The sequence below is a fragment of the Podarcis erhardii genome, assembly GCF_964252035.2.
Source record: "Podarcis erhardii genome assembly, chromosome: 12".
Lineage (NCBI taxonomy): Eukaryota > Metazoa > Chordata > Lepidosauria > Squamata > Lacertidae > Podarcis > Podarcis erhardii.
Window position 1 is genome coordinate 32,996,900 of NC_138513.1, and position 21,030 is coordinate 33,017,929.

A 21,030-nucleotide genomic window follows, 5' to 3' on the forward strand; every position below is an offset into this window, starting at 1 on the left:
TTGAGCATTAGCAATTATATTTGCTTGGCAAATTATTTTCAGTTGCATGACTGCAGCAGTCGGTAAAGGTCAAGAAGTTTGAACAGTGGGATTAGAAATCATCCTCATTGATTAGTTTGTTCAAACATCTTAAAAATTCACAGTAATGTAGATTGTGCTTCAAGAAAGCAAGGCTACCTCACAGAGTCATTGTTGAGACACACAGCTTTCTTAGAAGACTGGGAGAGCACACTTCACTCTTAGACAATAAAAGGCTTACTTTCAGAGTGTTTAGAAATAGTGATGTACAACCGTCCCTTTTCTTCATCCCAAAGGGAATAACCCTTTGCAAATGGTCCAAGTGAGCAGACACAAAGGATTGACATTTTTGTGTATACTCCCAAGTGACCACATGCAAAACACTAGCAGGCACTCAGAGCATTACAGCACATTTGCCAACACCTTCTTCCCCTTACCTGCCTCCTAAGGCCCTCAAAAATATTACCTGGGGCAGAAGAAAAGGTAGAAGGTGACAGGAAGGCTTCTTGGCAAAACATTGTGTCCTCACTGAGGAGGACACTGGGAGTGGGATTATACATTGCAACATCGTAATACATCAGTTTCTTCCAAGGATTGGTTTATGTCCAGATGTGCTGGGACATAAACTTCCAGTGCCCTCTTTAGTGTAGATGTCTCTCCCTTCTTCTGTCCCTGGTAGGTTTGGGGACCATTGAGAGGGCAGGGAAGATGGAGATGGAAGTGGGAATCAAACAGAGGCACTATTTTTTTCACTTTTATGATCCCCTCATTTTGATTATCCATAGCATCTTTGCTTAAAAATACGAATTGCTTGCCCTCAAAGGATCGGCCACATTTGGCACTTTTTCTGTCTGTTTCTGGATTGGCTTCATGCAGAGATGCAGCAGACAGCACTTTCTAATGGAGGTTATGGTTCCACTGCATCTTCTCATTGAGTTAAACTCCATTGGGAGAGCCATGTTTGTCTGTTGCAGCAAACACACAAAAAAGGAGTGTTGTGACACCTTGAAGACAAAATAGATTTATTGTGACATAAGCTTTTGTAGATTTGACTGCATTTTATCAGAATGCTTGAAGTGTGAGTTAGAACAGGGGAGAAAAGTATGAAGCCTTGGGAATAATTAGGACGCTGCCTTATACAAATTCAGACTATTTGTTCACCTAGACCAATATATCTGATTGGCTGTATTTCTCCAGGGTCTTAAGCAGAAGTTTTCTCCTCACCTGCTACCCAATCTGTTTCAGTGATACTAGGGACTAAACCATGTGCTCTGAGCTTTGGTTTCACTTCATAGTTAAGTGGCTTGTAATTAAATTATTATCCAAGTACTTAAAATACAGAAAAGTGACAGAATGCACCCCAGTGAAGGTTCACTGGAAAAAAGGCAAGATCAGTCTGGGAATTAGATGGAATAAGAGGAGACCGAGAGGGGAGATGATAACCATCTTTAAATATCTAACGGGGTATCACATGGAAGATGGAGCAACCTTGTTTTCTCCTGCTCTGGAGGGCAGGATCCAAACCAACATATCCAAATTGCAGGGAAGGAGATTCTGCCTAAACATTAGGAAGAACTTTCTGATGGTAAGAGCTGTTCAACAGTGGAGCTGACTCCCTCAGACGGTGGTGGACTCTCCTTCATTGGAGGTTTTTAAGCAGAGGTTGGATGGCCATCTAAAATGGAGGTTCCTGCATTGTAGAGAGTTGAACTAGAGGACCATTGGGGTCCCTTCCAAGATTCTATTAATTTTACAGAGACGTAGTGCACTGCATCTTTTGGGTGTGACCAGTTTGGGAGCCTTTGGTCTATTCTAATGGGTTCCTATTTTGTCGGGGCTTTCAGATTAGCAATTATCAGACTGTTGGGCTCATCCATATTTCTATTTGTCCTGTGATTTCTTCCAAACTTCAGTCTGACTGACATTTGTTCTCATTCACAAGTAAACAGTGGGTTTCCCCAAGGAAATTGGTGGGACAAATCAAAACCTCTTGGACAAACCCTAAACCCAAGCATTGCTCATTTCAATTAGATGCGTCCTGCAAAAAACAGGAGGGCCTCATTCATCAATTGCCTTCTTTTGAATATTACTTTAGTAGTGACATTCAGTAGGTGTGGACACTCAGAGCTTTCCTTTTTATTGTGCCATGAAATATGGCAAATATTGTGACTGTATTATGTATAAGTGTTTTGCAGAAAAATGGTATTATTGAATACAGTGACAAAGGACTGAAGCTTTTTGTTTTAATGCTGCCAATACAAACAGCCCTAAAATACCAACTACCTGACCCTGTTGAATGAATTATTGGCATTGTGGAAAGTCTCACTCCTCTCGGGTGGGACTCCCAGGTGTTTTTGCATATGATCGCATCCTAAGACTTTTATGATAATGAAGAATTAGATAGCCTTTCTCCATTTCTTTTTTTGGCAGTTGGTGCCAGGCAAGCTATCTTTTTAAACATTTCTTTAATTGAGAATTTATTTTAAAAGATTAAACTAACATAAAATAAAAATGGCACTCATGAATATTCAACACAAAACTTTTTGAGAAACTTTGCTGCTACGAGTCTGAGGTCATATAGTTCCCAGCTTCTAGAGTTCATAATGGGTTAGCAACTCCTGTTCTTTTTTCCTGAATAAGTAGACCTCTGAGGAGAATAAGGCACCACAAAACCAAGCATCCTTGATGGGCTTATATATTTCCCAATATATAAAAGTGGGCGTGGGAAGAAAACATCTCCTCAAGGTGCTCTCCTTTCCTCATTAGTATTTCACACGACCCACACCTGACCCTGTGAGGAATGGGGCTGTAGAAACTATGATGTGACTGATATGCATTTGCACACATTATTATTATTATGTTGTTGTTGTTGTTGTTGTTGTTGTTGTTGTTGTTGTTGTTGTTGTTGTTTTGCTGTTTCACATGGTCTAGGGTGTGAGCTATTGCGCTGAAAACACAGTCTTTGCCTTCGAATATATTTTGCCCTTGGGTCTCGCATGTGGCGATCCCTTTGCTCCCCGCTCCCCCCGAACCCCCTCAGTAGCAGCGTGAAAAGCCCGCCATTTCTCCCTCCCGCCAAAACCCGGCGCTTTGTCTGCTAGCCAATGGGGTGTCCCCTCCAAGCCGCCCGCGAGGGAGGGAGCAACAAGGCTCGCGGCAGCTGGTGGCTCGCGGCAGGGCTGTGAGGGGTGGGGGGTGGGGACTCGGCGAGCGCGCACGCGCACAGGGGTCTCTTTGGCTTCGCGCGCAGGGCGCCTTCCCCGGGTCGGCGAAAGTGGGCAGGAGCGACGGCGGCGGCGGCGAAAGTAGCATCCTTTCCCTATGCCCGAAAGTCCGCGGCGGCGCTGCTGCTCCTCCTCCTGCTGCTGCTGCTCCTCGCCTGCTCCGCCACCAGCGCGCTTTGCACTTTCTTCCCCGCGACCCCATCCTTCGCAAGGCAAACTTTGATGGAGAATTTCACACCGCGCTGGAAAAATGCCTGTTATGAAAGGATTACTGGCACCTCAGAACACCTTCCTGGACACCATCGCCACTAGGTTTGACGGCACACGTAAGTCTCGCCCAGGCAAGGCGCGCCTCCGGGCAGCCAGAGGCGAGGCGCTTCTCGGGGCTTGCGGGGGAAACTCTCCATCCCGTCGCCCGCGCTGTTTTGGGGAAGGATGGCTCGGGAAACGGCTCGGATCAAACTTTGCAGACGATTTCTTCTTCAACATGTGAATTCTCTCGTTTTTTAAAAGAAAAAACGGGGGGGTGGGGGTGCGCTTTCCATTATTGCCCATCCAAACATCATTATGATTGTCACTTTAGAAACTTTGGGTATCCAAAGAGACTTTGCGATCAAAGATGATTTGATACCCGTTCCCCGTCCAATTTCTCCCTTGTGTGATCTGGTTTAAGATCTATTCGGAAAATCTCCTCGGAAGTAAGGGACCTGGGTGGAGGTGGGAGGGACAGAAACAGGCAGACCTCCTTCTCAGAATGGAGCTTTGATTTTTATTGTATTTTTTTTTTTAAAAGATCTCTTTAAAAGCTTAATTCCGGTATGCCAGGTTGTGTATTGGCTGGGCAGCTGTTGTCTGAGGTTACTGAATGAAGTCTATATCCGTCCGATTAATGAATGAGTTTATTACGGCAGCCGGGAGAAAAAAGGGAGAAAGGTTAGCTTTTCAGGACCCTGGACAGATCCAATCGTTCTCACCCAGAAGTATAATCCTAGATTTCTCTCTGAAGGGTTGCGTGCGTCCCTGATGGCCTGTTTTTTCTTTTTTTTTAACGTTCCAGCTGTTCCTTGTGTTTGTGTGTGTGCTTAATAGGAAAAGAAAACCCAGTTAGAATACAATTTCCCTCCCTTCACAGGACACACATGGCCTTCCTGCTGCTTCAGTTAATCCCTGTTCAATGGTTCCCTTGTGATATATTGTATTCACATAGTAGGGGTGTGTGTGTTTGTGTATGGGGTGTGTGTGTGTATAATTGAACACAAGCACATGCGGCAACACACACACAAATACACACCACCTGAAGGATTATTAAAGATCCTGTTAGTAGACTTTCTTTTTTGGAAGAATGTTGCTATTTGCCCTGGTAGAGGTAGAACTATTTAAATATTTAAATAAAGGGAGTACATAAGGATCATTCAGCAAAAGTTTATTAGCAGTGGGAGAATGTCAATATTTCTGTGAAGTCTGTAGCTGCTTTTAGGAGGATTACCACGAATCAGTTCTTTAAAGTGTTGACAATTCTTGGTTGTTGCTTCCACCCCACACCCCGTCTCCTATGAGTATTGCGCTAGTCAAGACTCTGGTTCAATGCATCAGGGTGATACAGTTGCATCTTCTTAAATTGTAAGATGTTAATTATAGTCTATAGCTACAGTAATGACTTATAATAAATTGTAATGCTGAATTAGATTGTGTCATACGCTGGGACCAGGTTAGTAGGATTAGATGAAAATGTTAGGCTTTCATTTTGGCATATTTTTTCCAGTTTTCCAGCTCTATTCTATGTTAGCAATTTCAAGTAATTTCAATTTGAGAAATTAAAAATACTGGTAAATTAAAAATGAATATCCAGGGCAGGTGCTTCATACTGGAACATGGAACCAAGTGAAAGCAGAAGGATCCCACCCACCCCATTCCCCCCCCCAAAAAATGATGACGTATATTCTAGGTTGACTTATGTTCAAGCATTTTTTTAACCATAGAAGTAAAATGTCATTTTGTTTAGCTTTTAAAAAAAGACCCCTACACCAAACAACTTTTTATATGTAAATGGGTAAAGAAATATACCCACCCTTGAGCTCAGTTGGACTTCTGATTTTTGGACTTCTAGAGGAATGCAGGTTACATCCCAACCAAGCCAATTTGAAGTACATGTGGGCAAAGGATCTAAATTTGGGTTAAATACAACACTCTGTTGGGTTGTGGCAAAAGCTGCCAATCTTTCCTCAAACAAATTTCAATGTTATAATGTTATGTTCAAAGATGGCACATGACTGAATCAAGGCATGCACTTGCTTAACTCTGTCACTAAAATCAATGAGACTGATAAATACTCATTTTTAATAGACCGTGTCCTTAAATATTGCACAGTACAATTTACATAAACCATTTTGTCCTGCAGACCCCTTTGAAAGTGATATTATGGTGTTATAAATGTTGAGCCCATGTTTTAACATAGCAACATTGACTGTAGCTAACATAGCTCCTTTTATTCTAAATCTTTGGGGAGGATATATTTTGTTGTCATCAGTAAGACTCTTATCCAGCAATACATCTTTAATCCTGTGGAGAATTAATTCTAATTCCGGGCAACAGTACAGGAAAGGATTCCTGATCATGTTGGGAAATATGTTCTGATTTATAAAGCACTCTCATTAAAGCATAATTTTTTTTATCTATTTCATCTTTAATCATTGAAGTTTACATGTGACAGAGAAACTTGGCAGACTGAATCACCTCAAGTAAAAAAGAAAACTTTGCTTGGGTCTTTATATGCTTGTACTTAAGCAATTTAGAGGGAGGCAAATTTCATCAACTGAAGTGTCTCCATAATAGTCTTCTAAGGGTCTTCTCTCAAACAGTGGCCAGAATTTGACTGGGAAGATCACAAGCAGGGAATGATGTTTGCAATAGTGACAGGCAACCACATTTCTCTCTACTTTGCTTAGGAACACAATGCAGTTTGGATTTTAATTGAGAATTATTTGTACATTTTCATGATTTCCCAAACTGCATTCATGGTACACATGAATAACATGTGCAATATCGTTATTCAGTGTCACAATGGCTAGGTTGAAGTATGCCTCTGAATACCACTTGCTGGGAATCAGAACTGGGCCAAGAGCTGCTGTATTGGGGTCCTGCATGCAGGCTTCCCATAAGGCATTTGGCTGACCAGTGTGAGAAGAGGAAGCTGGACTAGATGCTGCCGTGCTCATCTAATGTTTTTATGCAGTTCCGTCACTCACCAGGTGCTACACCTGAGCAGTAGCATACATATCTCTCCAGATAATATTGGGAATTGGTGTGGAAAGGAGCATACTGGTCCTGTTGGAGGCACTGCTGTTATGGCAATCACTGAACACTGTTAAAGAGGAGAAATAGGTTGTATTCCATCACTAGCATTTGTTCTGCAGTACAATGGGTCCCTGTATAATGTTAGTGATAAATGCTCAAGCGTTCAGACAAACATTATGAATTGAAACACCCCCTTTTCAAACTGATGGTTGCAGTTGACAAGAGACACAAAAATACAATTTAGGATGTCTTGCTTGAAATTAACTCCCTTCCCCAGTGTTGTGTGATTCAGAAAAGAGCAGATCTCGAATATTGGTCTCACTTGTAGCAAATGAAAGCAGCTTGGCTATCTGAAGTGAAATTACTGAATAAATAAAGACTCATGGATTGGTTTGGATATTACCCTTCTGGAAGTATGCTACATTTGCTTCATTACTGGCTATTACCAGCAGTTTATATGAATTTAAGTAGCCTTAAAGTACTCAAGCTGTAATCTTACACGTTTTTACTTTAAAGTGCTCTTGTTTTTAATAGATGTTTTTATCTAAGAAAGTGTGCTTAGAATCATAGCCTAATGCACTAACTTGGAAGTAAGCCACCTTAGAATCAATGGTACTTATACTGGAGTAAACATGATTGCTTACGATGGTGTTGCAAATCTTCAAGAGCACATTTTGAAATGCAAGTAATGAAGAAGTGGGGCAGCCTGAAGTCCCAAGGCCATATGCAGCTCTCAGCCAAATTCCATGTGAGTTGCCAGGAGTGAAATAATGGGTGGTAGAAGAAAGACAGAGAATGAGAAAGAGACTACACACTACACACACTTTTAGTTCTAGCCCACTAGTGGCTCCACCCATGTCCACCACCAGTACGCAGCTCTTGAAAAGTTACTTTTAAGGAAATCTGACTACTGAAGGAAAAAAGTTTCCTCACCGGTGACATAATGGATGGGAATGCTGCAAGGACTTCTAGATCTTCTTTAAACCTTTGTGGGACCCCCCATGCTTTCCCCATTTCCATGGCAGCTGGGGTATAGCTTCCATCTCCCCAAGGACAGCAGCTTTTGTGCTCATTGGCCCATTGGCAGGGTGATGTACTTCCAGGGTGCTGTGCCACCATCTATTTTATCTGGCTGTGGCTATCTTGCCATTGCCTTCTTGAGGGATAACCTGTTGGACACATTCATTCTGCCTCTTGGCTTTTCCAGACTGACAAGCACTCCTTAGACTTCAGCAATTTCTTGAAATCATTGTCACCATCCGTTAAGCAAAGTCCCTCTACTAGTTAATTAGAAATAAGAGTAGCAGGAGAAAGAGATATGCATTCAGCAATGCAGGGGCAAAATAAGTAGTTGGGGGGGGGGGAACCACCAGTGATTGCTTTTCTCATAAAATTTCTGCAGGGAAAAACAATGGTATATTTTTAAAGAAATCCTTTGGCGGTTTGTTTTTTGATACATATATCTGCAATGTTTAAATATGTAATTACTAAAAGCATAGAAAAAGTATTAAGGGTACAGTGAAACGTAACATAAACCAATACACATGTGATTAAAAGTGTTATCATAATGCTGATATGGTTCAATATACTGTTACACGCCTTCCCAATCTCTGCAGAGTAGTGCAAGATTCCAGAGGTATCAGAAACACTAACCTGGGTCTGTGTTCCCTTTTGGGACAGTGAGGCACAGCGGAGAAAGTCATGTCTTTATGATAGATGGCTTATTTACACATATATACAACCTGAATCTAGATGAAGGGATTGCAGAGCATTCCAATCCCTCCACTATAAGATTCCAGATTCCATTGGATTCAAGGAACAGCAAAAAGCCATGCTCTGTGTCTCTTTTGTTTCCGCCTGTCACCGTCGGTCCACATCGTGTTTTACCCATCATTCTCTGCTTCCCAAACTGCTTGCAAAACTGACACTTTTTTCTTGTTTGATTATGTCATCTACCCTGAAACCCTCACAACCAGAGGAGGGTTCTCTCACATCCTTGTCCAGCAGTCTGGCACTCTCTCTTGATGGTTTCCTTGATGGGCCATTACTCTGCTTTGTTCTTTAATGGCTTACCCTCAGCTAGCCTTGCCAGGCTAGTCTGGCTTGTTAGCATAAACAAACCCCCGGAATTTCCATGTTTAGTAGACTTTAATCATAGAATCATAGAATCATAGAATCATAGAATCATAGAGTTGGAAGAGACCACAAGGGCCATCGAGTCCAACCCCCTGCCAAGCAGGAAACACCATCAGAGCACTCCTGTCATATGGTTGTCAAGCCTCTGCTTAAAGACCTCCAAAGAAGGAGACTCCACCACACTCCTTGGCAGCAAATTCCACTGTCGAACAGCTCTTACTGTCAGGAAGTTCTTCCTAATGTTTAGGTGGAATCTTCTTTCTTGTAGTTTGGAACCATTGCTCCGTGTCCGCTTCTCTGGAGCAGCAGAAAACAACCTTTCTCCCTCCTCTATGTGACATCCTTTTATATATTTGAACATGGCTATCATATCACCCCTTAACCTCCTCTTCTCCAGGCTAAACATGCCCAGCTCCCTTAGCCGTTCCTCATAAGGCATCGTTTCCAGGCCTTTGACCATTTTGGTTGCCCTCCTCTGGACACGTTCCAGTTTGTCAGTGTCCTTCTTGAACTGTGGTGCCCAGAACTGGACACAGTACTCCAGGTGAGGTCTGACCAGAGCAGAATACAGTGGCACTATTACTTCCCTTGATCTAGATGCTATACTCCTATTGATGCAGCCCAGAATTGCATTGGCTTTTTTAGCTGCCGCGTCACACTGTTGGCTCATGTCAAGTTTGTGGTCAACCAAGACTCCTAGATCCTTTTCACATGTACTGCTCTCAAGCCAGGTGTCACCCATCTTGTATTTGTGCCTCTCATTTTTTTTGCCCAAGTGCAATACTTTACATTTCTCCCTATTAAAATTCATCTTGTTTGTTTTGGCCCAGTTCTCTAATCTGTCAAGGTCGTTTTGAAGTGTGATCCTGTCCTCTGGGGTGTTAGCCACCCCTCCCAGTTTGGTGTCATCTGCAAATTTGATCAGGATGCCCTTGAGTCCATCATCCAAGTCATTGATAAAGATGTTGAATAAGAATAAGACCGGGCCCAAGACAGAACCCTGTGGCACCCCACTAGTCACTCTTCTCCAGGATGAAGAGGAACCATTGATGAGCACCCTTTGGGTTCGGTCAGTCAGCCAGTTACAAATCCACTGAGTGGTAGCATAGTCAAGACCGCATTTTACCAGCTTCTTTACAAGAATATCATGGGGCACCTTGTCAAATGCCTTGCTGAAATCAAGGTAGGCTACATCCACTGCGTTCCCTTCATCTACCAGGCTTGTAATTCTGTCAAAAAACGAGATCAGGTTAGTCTGACATGACTTATTTTTCAGAAATCCATGCTGACTATTGGTGATCACAGCATTCCTTTCTAGGTGCTCACAGACTGTTTGCTTAATGATCTGCTCCAGAATCTTCCCTGGTATTGATGTCAGACTGACTGGGCGGTAATTATTTGGGTCCTCTCTTTTCCCCTTTTTGAAAATAGGAACAACATTTGCCCTCCTCCAGTCTGCCGGGACTTCGCCTGTTCTCCAGGAATTCTCGAAGATGACTGCCAGTGGTTCTGAGATTACATCTGCCAGTTCTTTTAATACTCTTGGATGCAGTTCATCTGGCCCTGGAGACTTGAATACATCTAAACTAGCCAAGTATTCTTGTACTAGCTCCTTAGTTATTCTGGGCTGTGTTTCCTCTGCTGAATCATTTGTTCCAAATTCTTCAGGTTGGGCATTGTTTTCTTTATTGGAGAAGACTGAGGCAAAGAAGGCATTGAGGAGTTCAGCCCTTTCTGTGTCCCCTGTTTGCATTACACCATCTTCTCCTCTGAGTGACCCCACTGTTTCTTTGTTCTTCCTTTTGCTACGAACATACCCATAAAAGCCTTTTTTGTTGCTTTTAACCTCTCTAGCAAGCCTGAGTTCATTCTGTGCTTTAGCTTTTCTGACTTTGTGTCTACACGTGCTGGCTATTTGTTTGAATTCCTGTTTGGTGGTTTCCCCCCTTTTCCATTTTTTGTACACATCCTTTTTTAATCTTAACTCAGTTAAAAGTTCTTTAGATAGCCACCCTGGCTTCTTTAGGCACCTTCCATGTTTCCGTCTCATTGGTATTGCCTGAAGTTGTGCTTTTACTATCTCCCTCTTAAGAAACTCCCAGCCATCATGAACTCCCTTTCCTTTTAGTATTACTGTCCATGGGATCTCACCCAGCACTTCCCTAAGTTTTATGAAGTCGGCTTTCTTAAAGTCAAGAAATTGAGTCCTAGTATGCTTGGCTGCTCCTTTCCGCTGTATAGTAAACTTCAGAAGAGCATGATCACTCGCGCCTAATGATCCTTCCACTTCTACCCCACTAACCAGGTCATCAACATTGGTTAGGACCAGATCTAATTGATTAATTCTAACTCTTACCAATTTTAAGAATTACGGGCACCTTGCACTCACATAATTCTGGCACCCCAACACATACAATTAACTGGTGTTTATGTGAACCCTTTATCCTGTGGGACTTCACGAGTTCTCCGACAATAGATGCCAAATTTGGAAGTGGTCTCAAATCAAGAAAAAGATAGGCTAGGAAAATGGAAACCAAAGGACAGTTTCCAATATGAGTTTTGGATTGCTGATAAGGGCGGAAAGCATTTCTGTGCAATCCTAATCCTGTGTATTGATGTCTGGGGACAGTGTGGGTTAGGATTGTGTTCCTGTTTCCCCAGTTGGCTAGTGGAGACGAACACAGCTGATTGAGGATAGGCAGGGAAAGGTGTTCTGCTCCACCTGCAGCCCTTGCTTCACTGGAGTGATCAAAATGCTCCTTCTAGCAGGAGGTTCCCAATGGAGCATTTCCTAGCAGGGTAGCGTGCCAGAGGTTCTGGATCTGCTGGATGCCCCAAAAGGCCAATCATTGGGCCCTTCTGCTACTGTTCCACACTCCTGCTCTCTAGCCCCATTTAGGATTGCTCCACTGACTTACGTGATTTCAGTGGTACCTCGGGTTAAGAACTTAATTCGTTCTGGAGGTCCATTCTTAACCTGAAACTGTTTTTAACCTGAGGTACCACTTTAGCTAATGGGGCCTCCCGCTGCTGCCGCCGCACGATTTCTGTTCTCATCCTGAAACAAAGTTCTTAACCCAAGGTACTATTTCTGGCTTAGTGGAGTCTGTAACCTGAAGCATCTGTAACCCAAGGTACCACTGTATATATTTATTTATTTTAGAAAATTTGTTCTGCCTTTTTCTCTGTTCAATGTGACCAAAGTTCACAATACCTATAAAATATAAGGTACAATAGAATATAAGCAGGATAAAGTCAACATCAAGAGAACACCCCCCCCAAAAAAAATACCTCCCTCCAAACCATAAATTAAATTACAAAAGCACAATGTAAAAAAAAAAAGACTCACTTGTTTATAATGTGGTACAGAAGAAGCAGCCAATGCAGTGGCATCCTCATGTTTTGAACCACAACCCTCATCAGCTCCAGCCCACATGGCTAATGGTCAGGGACTATAGGAATTGTAGTCCAACAATATCAGGAGGCAGCTATGTTGGCTCCAATTGGGGTTTAGAGCAAGCTTTTCTAGGAAGTAATTTCTATATTTAGGGCAGCAGAGCAAAGAAGGCCCTTCTCAATGTGTAGAAATAATTAAATTTATGGACACGTAATAGACAGAGAGGGATGCGGGTGGCACTGTGGGTTAAACCACAGAGCCTAGGAGAAGGATCAGAAGGTTGTGGTTCGAATCCCCGCGACGGGGTGAGCTCCCATTGCTTGGTTCCTGCTCCTGCCAACCTAGCAGTTCGAAAGCATGTCAAAGTGCAAGTAAATAAATAGGTACTGCTCCGGCGGGAAGGTAAACAGCGTTTCCATGCGCTGCTCTGGTTCGCCAGAAGTGGCTTAGTCATGCTGGCCACGTGACCCGGAAGCTGTATGCCGGCTCCCTCGGCCAGTAAAGCGAGATGAGCGCCGCAACCCCAGAGTTGGTCACGACTGGATCTAATGGTCAGGGGTCCCTTTACCTTTAAGAGACAGAGAGGGTTGTATGGGAAAAGGTACTGAGGTACATTGGATTCAGGCCTTGTAAGGCTTTATATTCTATAATCATCACAATATTGAATGCACCCAGAACTGGACAGGCAACCAGTGTGCTTTGAAAGGTCTTTTCTCTTGCAGATATTTTACATAGTCTTCAATGGCTCCTTTTTGTAAAGTTCCATACCCTCCCGTTTGATACTGTTTGGGAGAGTGAGGGCAAAGCAATATATTATCATGTGTAAGAATAGCTTACAAGTTCCAGGATGAAATTATTACAAATGTTTAATAAAAGACATATACACCCAGGCCAATAGATTCTGAGAGTAATAAATTTACCTTTACATAAGAAAAGAAGACATCTAATAAATTGCAGACACTTCAAGAAGATGAGATTTTGCTGGAAGAAGGTTTATATATGAATTTCCGTTAACTAAGTAAGCTGCAAGTTCTGTTACTTCTTTCCATTGGACAAAGAAAAATATTAAAACAAAACAAGACAAAACCACAACTTCCTGGATTTTGGTTTCCAGCACTAGGTTGCACATTGATATGCAAGCATTAAGATAGTTACATTACCAACACCGAGGGACCTATAGCAAATGTTGCAGACCCCAAATGTTGGATAAGAACATGTATTGTGCATAGTTACACTCACATGGTTGGTTCACATGGGGAATATGAAAAAGGAGGGCAAAGAGGCTGAGATAAGATGCAGTTAAGTAATGGGGAACAAGAGCCTTGGTTGTTGGAAATGTAAAGTATGACTGTTGCTCTCTAGCAATGATTTAGGGGGTCACAGTTTCAAAAGACAAAATGAAATAATTGTGTAATTTAGTTTAGAGTGAAATATGACCGTGCAATTTTAAACCAATTTCAAAAACTGGGTTACCCTGAAGATATCACTATAAAGGCAGGAAGAAAGGTTTTTTAAACATACATACAAACAAACAAACAACAGGTCAAACTGTTTGATGACATGATTTTGTTTATCTCCATGTTCGATTCTGCCTTAAGTCCACATCAGGTGTTCCCTTTAAACCTCTCTCTGAGGTTCCTGTCGCCTTGTTCCTGTCTCTCATCTGCTCCATCCTTTGCTCATCTGTTTGGATGGTATTCAGTTAAGTCTAACTCAGAGTACACCTATTACTGTTAGTGAACCTAAGTGAGGCATGCCCATTAATGTCAATGGATCTGCTCTGAGCAGGATTAGCAGTGAATAAAACCCATTGTGGCCAATTGTTTCCCCTGCCCAGTCTTACTCTCTTCATGTTTCTGTCAGCATTTTGTTGGGTGGGGGGATAAAGGGGAAAGGAGTTTGTGTAATTGCCTCTTTGTTTCTCAAAGACATGGTTGGGAACTTTGTTTCCCTTTACAAGGTCTTTCAGGCCCTTTGCTCAAAGACATGGTTGGGAACTACTGTAACCAGAAAAGGGAGGAGTTGTGTCATTGCAGAGGAATATGGTGGTGGATTCTACATGGTCAGTAAATCTCATTAGATAAACACTTTCCTGCAGTTGTGATTCAGACATTTTCTAGGCAATGGTGAGGGCTAGGAACATACTTGTAAAGTAACATTTTCAAACTCAAAATATGAGATACCCAGTTTCGTGCAATGCCGATTTAAAGTAATGATCCGTGTACTGCTTGCAACATTGGCCTGGGCTGCACGCTAGTTTAAAGTGCATTATGTAATAATAGTCAGAGAGTGCCCCATCCACTGTTGTTCACTCCATCCTTCTGGCTGTTACAAAATGAAGACCACGGTAGTAAATTAAGCATGTTAATAATACATTGGGTAGGGGGCAAAATAATCCCTTTGTTGTAAATCTGTAACCTGCAATGTTCTGAATATACTGCTAAGATGTTTCTTTAGTTTATTAGATTCAGAGGGCTTGAAAAGAGAATGGAATCCACATTTAATGGTAAAGAAATGTTTTATATTCTGAATAAAATAGGTTACAGCATTTACCTTCTACAAATGGGGAAGAATTTTCCAAATACACCAATGAAGGGTTTTATTTTTATGCCTGCACAACTGTACAGTTGGAATATTATTGTTGGAATGTTCCTATTAGATAACTGAATTCAGGGCCGTCTTAAGCATTTCTGGCGCTGTGGTGTAAAGATCCCTCCAGCCCCTTCCCTTTTTTTAGGGTGCTGACACCACGCTTACACATTATTTCTGCTTGGGGGAAAAAAACAGGAAACATAAACAAAATTTTAGTTGCTCATTTATTAACAATGCACATATACAGTATACGACACCACCACATTGATTTTGGCAGATTTAAGACAAATTATCTTATTATGTAACACCTTGTTTTTAACAATGTTGATTTCTTTTTAAATTCAGAATACCTGAGTTATTCATGTAAAATAGTTTGATACAGTACATTGTATGGTATAGTTTTTCCTCACATTCTAAGGTTCTCCTAACACCTTAATCCTTTGCTTTAATAAGGGAGACCTTAAAACAATGTGCAAACGTATTTTAAAATAATTGAAATTTGAAATCCACTACATCAAGCCAGCTCTCAAAAAATTAACACATACTGTATGCTTCAAATACCAGTTAAGAGATTTTGCATACTATTGATCAGATAACGTTGTTAACATCAGTAGAATTCACAACAAGAAAAATGCTTGCCCCTAGCACATTTCACAGCTTCAGACTGGCACTGAAAACAATACATTGGTCAGTCTGAACCATGTCAAGTAAACTATGGAAGTAGATATCCACAACACAAACTGTACTTGTACTTTCTTTTCAAGTACATTCTTGCAGCCCAATGCCAGGTTCCAGGCATTACAGTGGGTTGGGTCCCTTCCAGCTTTACAATTCTAATATTTAATAAAAGGTCCTTACAACATAATGCAATTTAGTCCCATATGATTAAGCAATTATAAATAAATGAGCCCCCCCCCCCACTCTGAGAATAATGCACTCAGGTAAACTGGTTTGTGCAGATATTTTTGGGCAAGATACTTTGGTCATAACAACAGGCTACATCCAACTAAATCCTACTTAGGGCAGACCCTTTGAAATTAAAGTTTGGATTTTTAATTCATTTCAGTGAGTCTACTCTGAGTAGGACTAGCACCTGACACAACTGTGTGTGTGTGTGTGTAGGAGGGCAAACGAGCGCTGAGAGCAAATCTAAAAAGGATGGGAAAGCTGCATATTCCTGCAATGCAGAGGGTTGGACTAGATGATCCTCAGGGTCCCTTCAAACCCTACAATACTATAATTCTAGGGCAGGAATGTCCAATATGTCAACCTGGTCCCTACCGTCCACTAGTGGGCGTTTCAGGATTCTAGGTGGGCAGTTGGAGGTTCTATGGCACAAGCTGAATCCTCCTTCCATCGAGCACTGGTGGGTGGTAAGGAAATTTTACTATCAAGAAAGATGCATTAGTGAGCGGTAGGTATAAAAAGGTTGATTACCCCTGGTCTAGCCACTACACTGCACTTGTTCTCTGGTTTTTATATTTTGAGCCAGAGTATATTTGTTTTGGGATGCGGGTGGTGCTGTGGGTTAAACCACAGAGCCTAGGGCTTGCTGATCAGAAGGTCTGCGGTTCAAATCCCCGCAACAGGGTGAGCTCCCGTTGCTCGGTCCCTGATCCTGCCAACCTAGCAGTTCAAAAGCACATCAAAGTGCAAGTAGATAAATAGGTACTGCTCCGGCGGGAAGGTAAACGGCGTTTCCATGTGCTGCTCTGGTTCGCCAGAAGCTGCTTAGTCATCTTGGCCACATGACCTGGAAGCTGTACACCGGCTCCCTTGGCCAATAAAGTGAGATGAGCTCCGCAATCCCAGAGTCGTCCACGACTGGACCTAATGGTCAGGGGTCCCTTTACCTTTACCTGTTTTTGTTTAGCAGTTGTCAGAAATCTGTTTTGGCTCTAAGTCTTGTGAGAGATCAAAATAATTTTGGATACCGCCTGCACCGAAGATGCAAGAAGAAGACATCTCTTAAAATTGTTCCATTTGAATATCATCCTTCATTTGAAAATGCAAAACTGTACAGGCACGTTTCATCTATTTCAGTTAATTGGCATTGTGATTACTGCAGAAAGCATCTACTGTGTTCGTGGCATTAACACTAACTGTAAAGCATCTGAAATGGAAACAAGTGCTAAAGTGATGGGAAATGGTCTTAAAATGAGCTATGTAGGGAAGGGGAAATGGAATCGCTTGACAAGTAACAGCTTCCACAAATGGATGCTACTAGTTTGCTAGCTACAAAAATAGTTGCATTCCTATACCATACATTTCCAGCTGTATCTTGAAGACCATCTTTTGGTCAAAGACTTGCTTGTTCTTACTTCACTTCATCATCAATAAATTTCACTTTTCCCTGCTTCTGCCAAATTTGTTCTACCTTCTCGTTTAATAATGGAATGTAGGATGGGGGGGGGAATCTGTTGCTTATGTTTTTATCACCCAGAGATCCATTTTTAAAGAAAGAAAGAAGTCCAACATTTTCCTTCTTATCTGGGGTGCATTATCACAATGCTGTCCTGTTCTAATAATTTGTTGCTGAAAGAAGGTAAAGAAAAGGGGAAACTTTTAACATATCTCTCCAAAGAGCTGAAACTGACTCTAGAAATCTGAATCACTAGAGAATAATTTGCTATGCTCCATAAGGGTACATAGCAATAACAGTTTCAGTTAATCACTCGCCGTTGAAACCAAGAATTAGAGGCTAATTAGGGGGGTTCTTGTAAATATAGTTTGTTGTTGTTTTAATAGCATGGCAAACTTGTCTCTTCTCATGATATGCCTTGGGTAATTCTTCTCAGAGTTGGTTGGTGGTGGTTGTTTTTTTAAAAAAGCATGAAACGTTTCCTGCAAGACTTAGTCACACAATGGAAATCACAGCCAACAACTTATTGCGGCAAAAATATAAACCTTGCTATTCTTCTGGCACATTGCTACTGTCACCGTTGGGAAATTATGGTACTCAGCCCATTTTGATTTCCTGACAAGAGAATACAGAGTTTCCCCCAAGTTATTTCTGCTTGCATGTAATTAAAATAGACATAATCATAACAATTACCCAAATGACAATATTTTTTTCCTAGAAATTCAGTTAAGGATAAGAATTCATGCAAGGGCAGTCTTTAGTACTACAGTTGCTAGATTTCCAGTCATTAAAGCTTAACACATTATTGCTGATCACAGCAAAATGATTATCTTTTAATTTCCAAATTATTGTACTAGTTTGCGTGGTGGTTCAGTTTTTTACAGTTCATTTACCATGGCTAATCTGCGGCTTCCAGCAACAGTTTGTAAATGGCACAATTAACAAAGAAGACACAATAAGAGAATAGATTGCTTTAGAGATTGGTCACTTGCTGATACTCAGGCTTCAGAAATATACACCAAACAAGACTTTCTAGGTGTTAAGTATCTCAGTGCTTCAGAGTGAGCTCATACCTTTCTGAAAGTGGACTTCAAGCTCTAAATTAGATGCCAAGCAAAGACATTTTTTGTTCACTAGGGCCTTTGGTAACTAAGTTGGCCTCTACAGTGCTTCTCATCATTTAATAGAGTGTTGTGGGATTTGTCCCTTTTATTTTGTTACCCTATAAGCATTTTTAGGTGTTTTGTACTGAAAATTGTTTTAATTTTTTTCTGGCTTTTCATTGTTTTCATCTGCTTGTATTTTATCTGTTTTTAATCTGTTGGGAGCTGCCCAGAGTGGCTGGGGAAACCCAGCTGGATGGGCAGGGTATAGATAATGAGTAAGAATTGTTGCTGCTGCTGCTGCTGCTGTTGTTATGTCATCACTTTTTGTACAAAGTGATTAACAAATGTAATTAGTTGTAACTAAAATTCAAGGCCTTGTGCTCAGTTTTTTTTTATTGAGGATTTTTGTATGGCCACAGCAATGAAATATTTAGCACATGCCCTAGGGAAGTCCAGCAGAAGTTGATGGAACAGCTCTGGGTGTTGACTTGAGTCTTATTGTATTTTTAAAATCCCTTTTATCCTATTCTCCTTCCTCCACGGGGGTTGATTCCAACAATTTTTATCCATTGCACAAACAAGTTTTGTATCATATTGAAAATGTATGTGGATTGTGCAGGAAATACATCCCCACTAGATTCAAAACCACAGAAACTGCTTCCCTTAAAGATGTTCACTTCATTTCTGCCCATTTTAACTTGCAGTAACTTTACTGCATATAAACCTCAATGGCAACACACTTCAGAACCAAGAGGTTCACAACTTGCTAGCTGGAAAATGCTGGTTAATTTATTTTTCTCTCCCTGCTATTTCCCACCTGTTATTTGAATGTGCCCCAAACAACTGTGTAGGTCTCTTGACTTCTGCATTTACTGTAAATGATACATTTTAATAACAGTTTAGCAAACCGAGTCTGACATCACTGCTACCATTATCTAAATGTAGCCACAGCGACAATGTAAATTACCCTTTAAGACTTTATTCTGAATGCGTAGTTGTGAGTACTTTGCAGTTTGGGGCTTGGGCATCCCTTGTACATTTGAGCACAGCCAAGGGAGAATTTGGAAAATTAGCTTCAAAGGTGGTACTACAAGGGCTGGGTGTTACTTTTAAAGGAAGCAGGACATGAAAGGATATTTCCATTTATTGGGAGGCAGTGTTTCACTTAGCTAGCACTTAACCATCTATTTTAGGGGGGTAAGGTGTAATGGGATTCAGCAGACAAGAGGTGTTATATGGCCTGGGTGTTCTGCTGTTTTCCTGGAATGTGACTAATCCAGCTCACTCTCAGGATGTCTGGGTCACTTTCTAATTTGCAGAAAGCTAGTTTATCGGAAGTGTACTGCATTACAGATTTATCACAGACTGTCTACAGACAGCTGTTTCCAGATGCCTGGAGGTAGTGTTTGGAGACCTCCCTTGCATGAGAAGACAGGCTCCGGCACATTGAGTGGACAAGAGCAATAGTGGGTCCAATGGTCAAGAAAGCGTTTACTGCATATGCTGTAGAAGGAAACGCAGAGGGAAATGAGGGACTAGGTAGCAGTGTGTGTGTGGCTGTTGGATGCATTGGCAATGGGCCAAGCATGTGCAATCCCACACACCCTACTCATGTTCTTTGAATGAATAGGTGTGGCATCTAAACCCCCTATAGTTATTGCTCATGAGTCCACATTTGCTTATTGTGTTCCATTACCATCCCTTATCAGGGACATGGGTGGCACTGTGGGTTAAACCACAGAGCCTAGGACTTGCCAATCAGAAGGTCGGCGGTTCGAATCCCCATGACGGGGTGTGCTCCCGTTGCTCGGTCCCTGCTCCTGCCAGTTCAAAAGCACATCAAAGTGCAAGTAGATAAATAGGTACCGCTCCGGCGGGAAGGTAAACAGCATTTCCGTGCACTGCTCTGGTTCACCAGAAGTGGCTTAGTCATGCTGGCCACATGACCCAGAAGCTGTACGCCGGCTCCCTTGGCCAATAAAGCGAGATGAGCACCACAACCCCAGAGTCGGCCACGACTGGACCTAATGGTCAGGGGTCCCTTTACCTTTTTACCATCCCTTATCAAGTAGGCTTTGTTATAGGTGCCTTTTTTGGGAGGGGGGAATCCAGTAAAATCATGTTGTGCAATGTAATTAATATTTTTTGGGGTGGGGTTGAAGTCCAGATTCAACCAGGGTCTGCCAACTTCCACTCCAACTTCAATAAATTCCATAATAAATGCCACTCAGGTTGTCCCTAATGGCTCACAGTCAAACTTCAACAGAATATGTTGTTCTCTGTAGCTGACGCAGGAAGCCTACTACTATAGTTTTGTAGATCCTCATCCCTCAGGGGAAAAGGGTGGCCAGATGGCTGACTCAAGAGTATTATAGAAGTGTCCAAAAGTTAATCTAATTTTTCAATCAACCTCCAGTCACTTTTCATAATATGTTTTGCAAAGACCAATTAGAAGACAAACAAACCCATGTGTTCATTTTTCACACAGAATTCTAATGATCTCTCTCTCTCTCGCTAACATTTATTTCTTACCTCAGTTACTAGATAGTTTAATTTACTTGGCAAATACATTTTTTTAAAGTGTGGGCAGACCATATATGCAAGCAATTAGTCTGCTGCCTCCTTTTTTTATTCTACTGTTCTTTTTTAAAAAATATGAACATACATTAAAACCATTTTATTTAAACACAAACCCAAAAGGTATCAAACAAGTTGAGCTCAAATATGAAGATAACAATTTTCATAACGATCAAGTTGCATCTTAGCCCTGGGTGCTATTCTACAAAGTTTTTTTCAGAGTAGAACCACTGAACTTAACAGGCCTAAATTAGTAATGTTCCTACAAAAAACATATTTGAATACTACCCAGCACCTCTACAGGGGTACCTCAGGTTAAGTACT

At 41.6% G+C, this 21,030-nt stretch overlaps 1 protein-coding gene across 2 annotated transcripts in view; it reads left to right on the forward strand.

The window, feature by feature from the left end:
- Positions 1–3,285: 3,285 nt before the first annotated feature.
- KCNH8 (potassium voltage-gated channel subfamily H member 8) overlaps positions 3,286–21,030 on the forward strand; it is a 175,608-nt gene continuing 157,863 nt past the window's right edge. For both annotated transcript variants that reach the window (XM_081881916.1, XM_081881917.1), the window contains exon 1: positions 3,286–3,568. In XM_081881916.1, the coding sequence (XP_081738042.1) occupies positions 3,493–3,568 (76 nt within the window). In that variant the 5' untranslated portion in view covers positions 3,286–3,492. The remainder of the gene's footprint in view (positions 3,569–21,030) is intronic.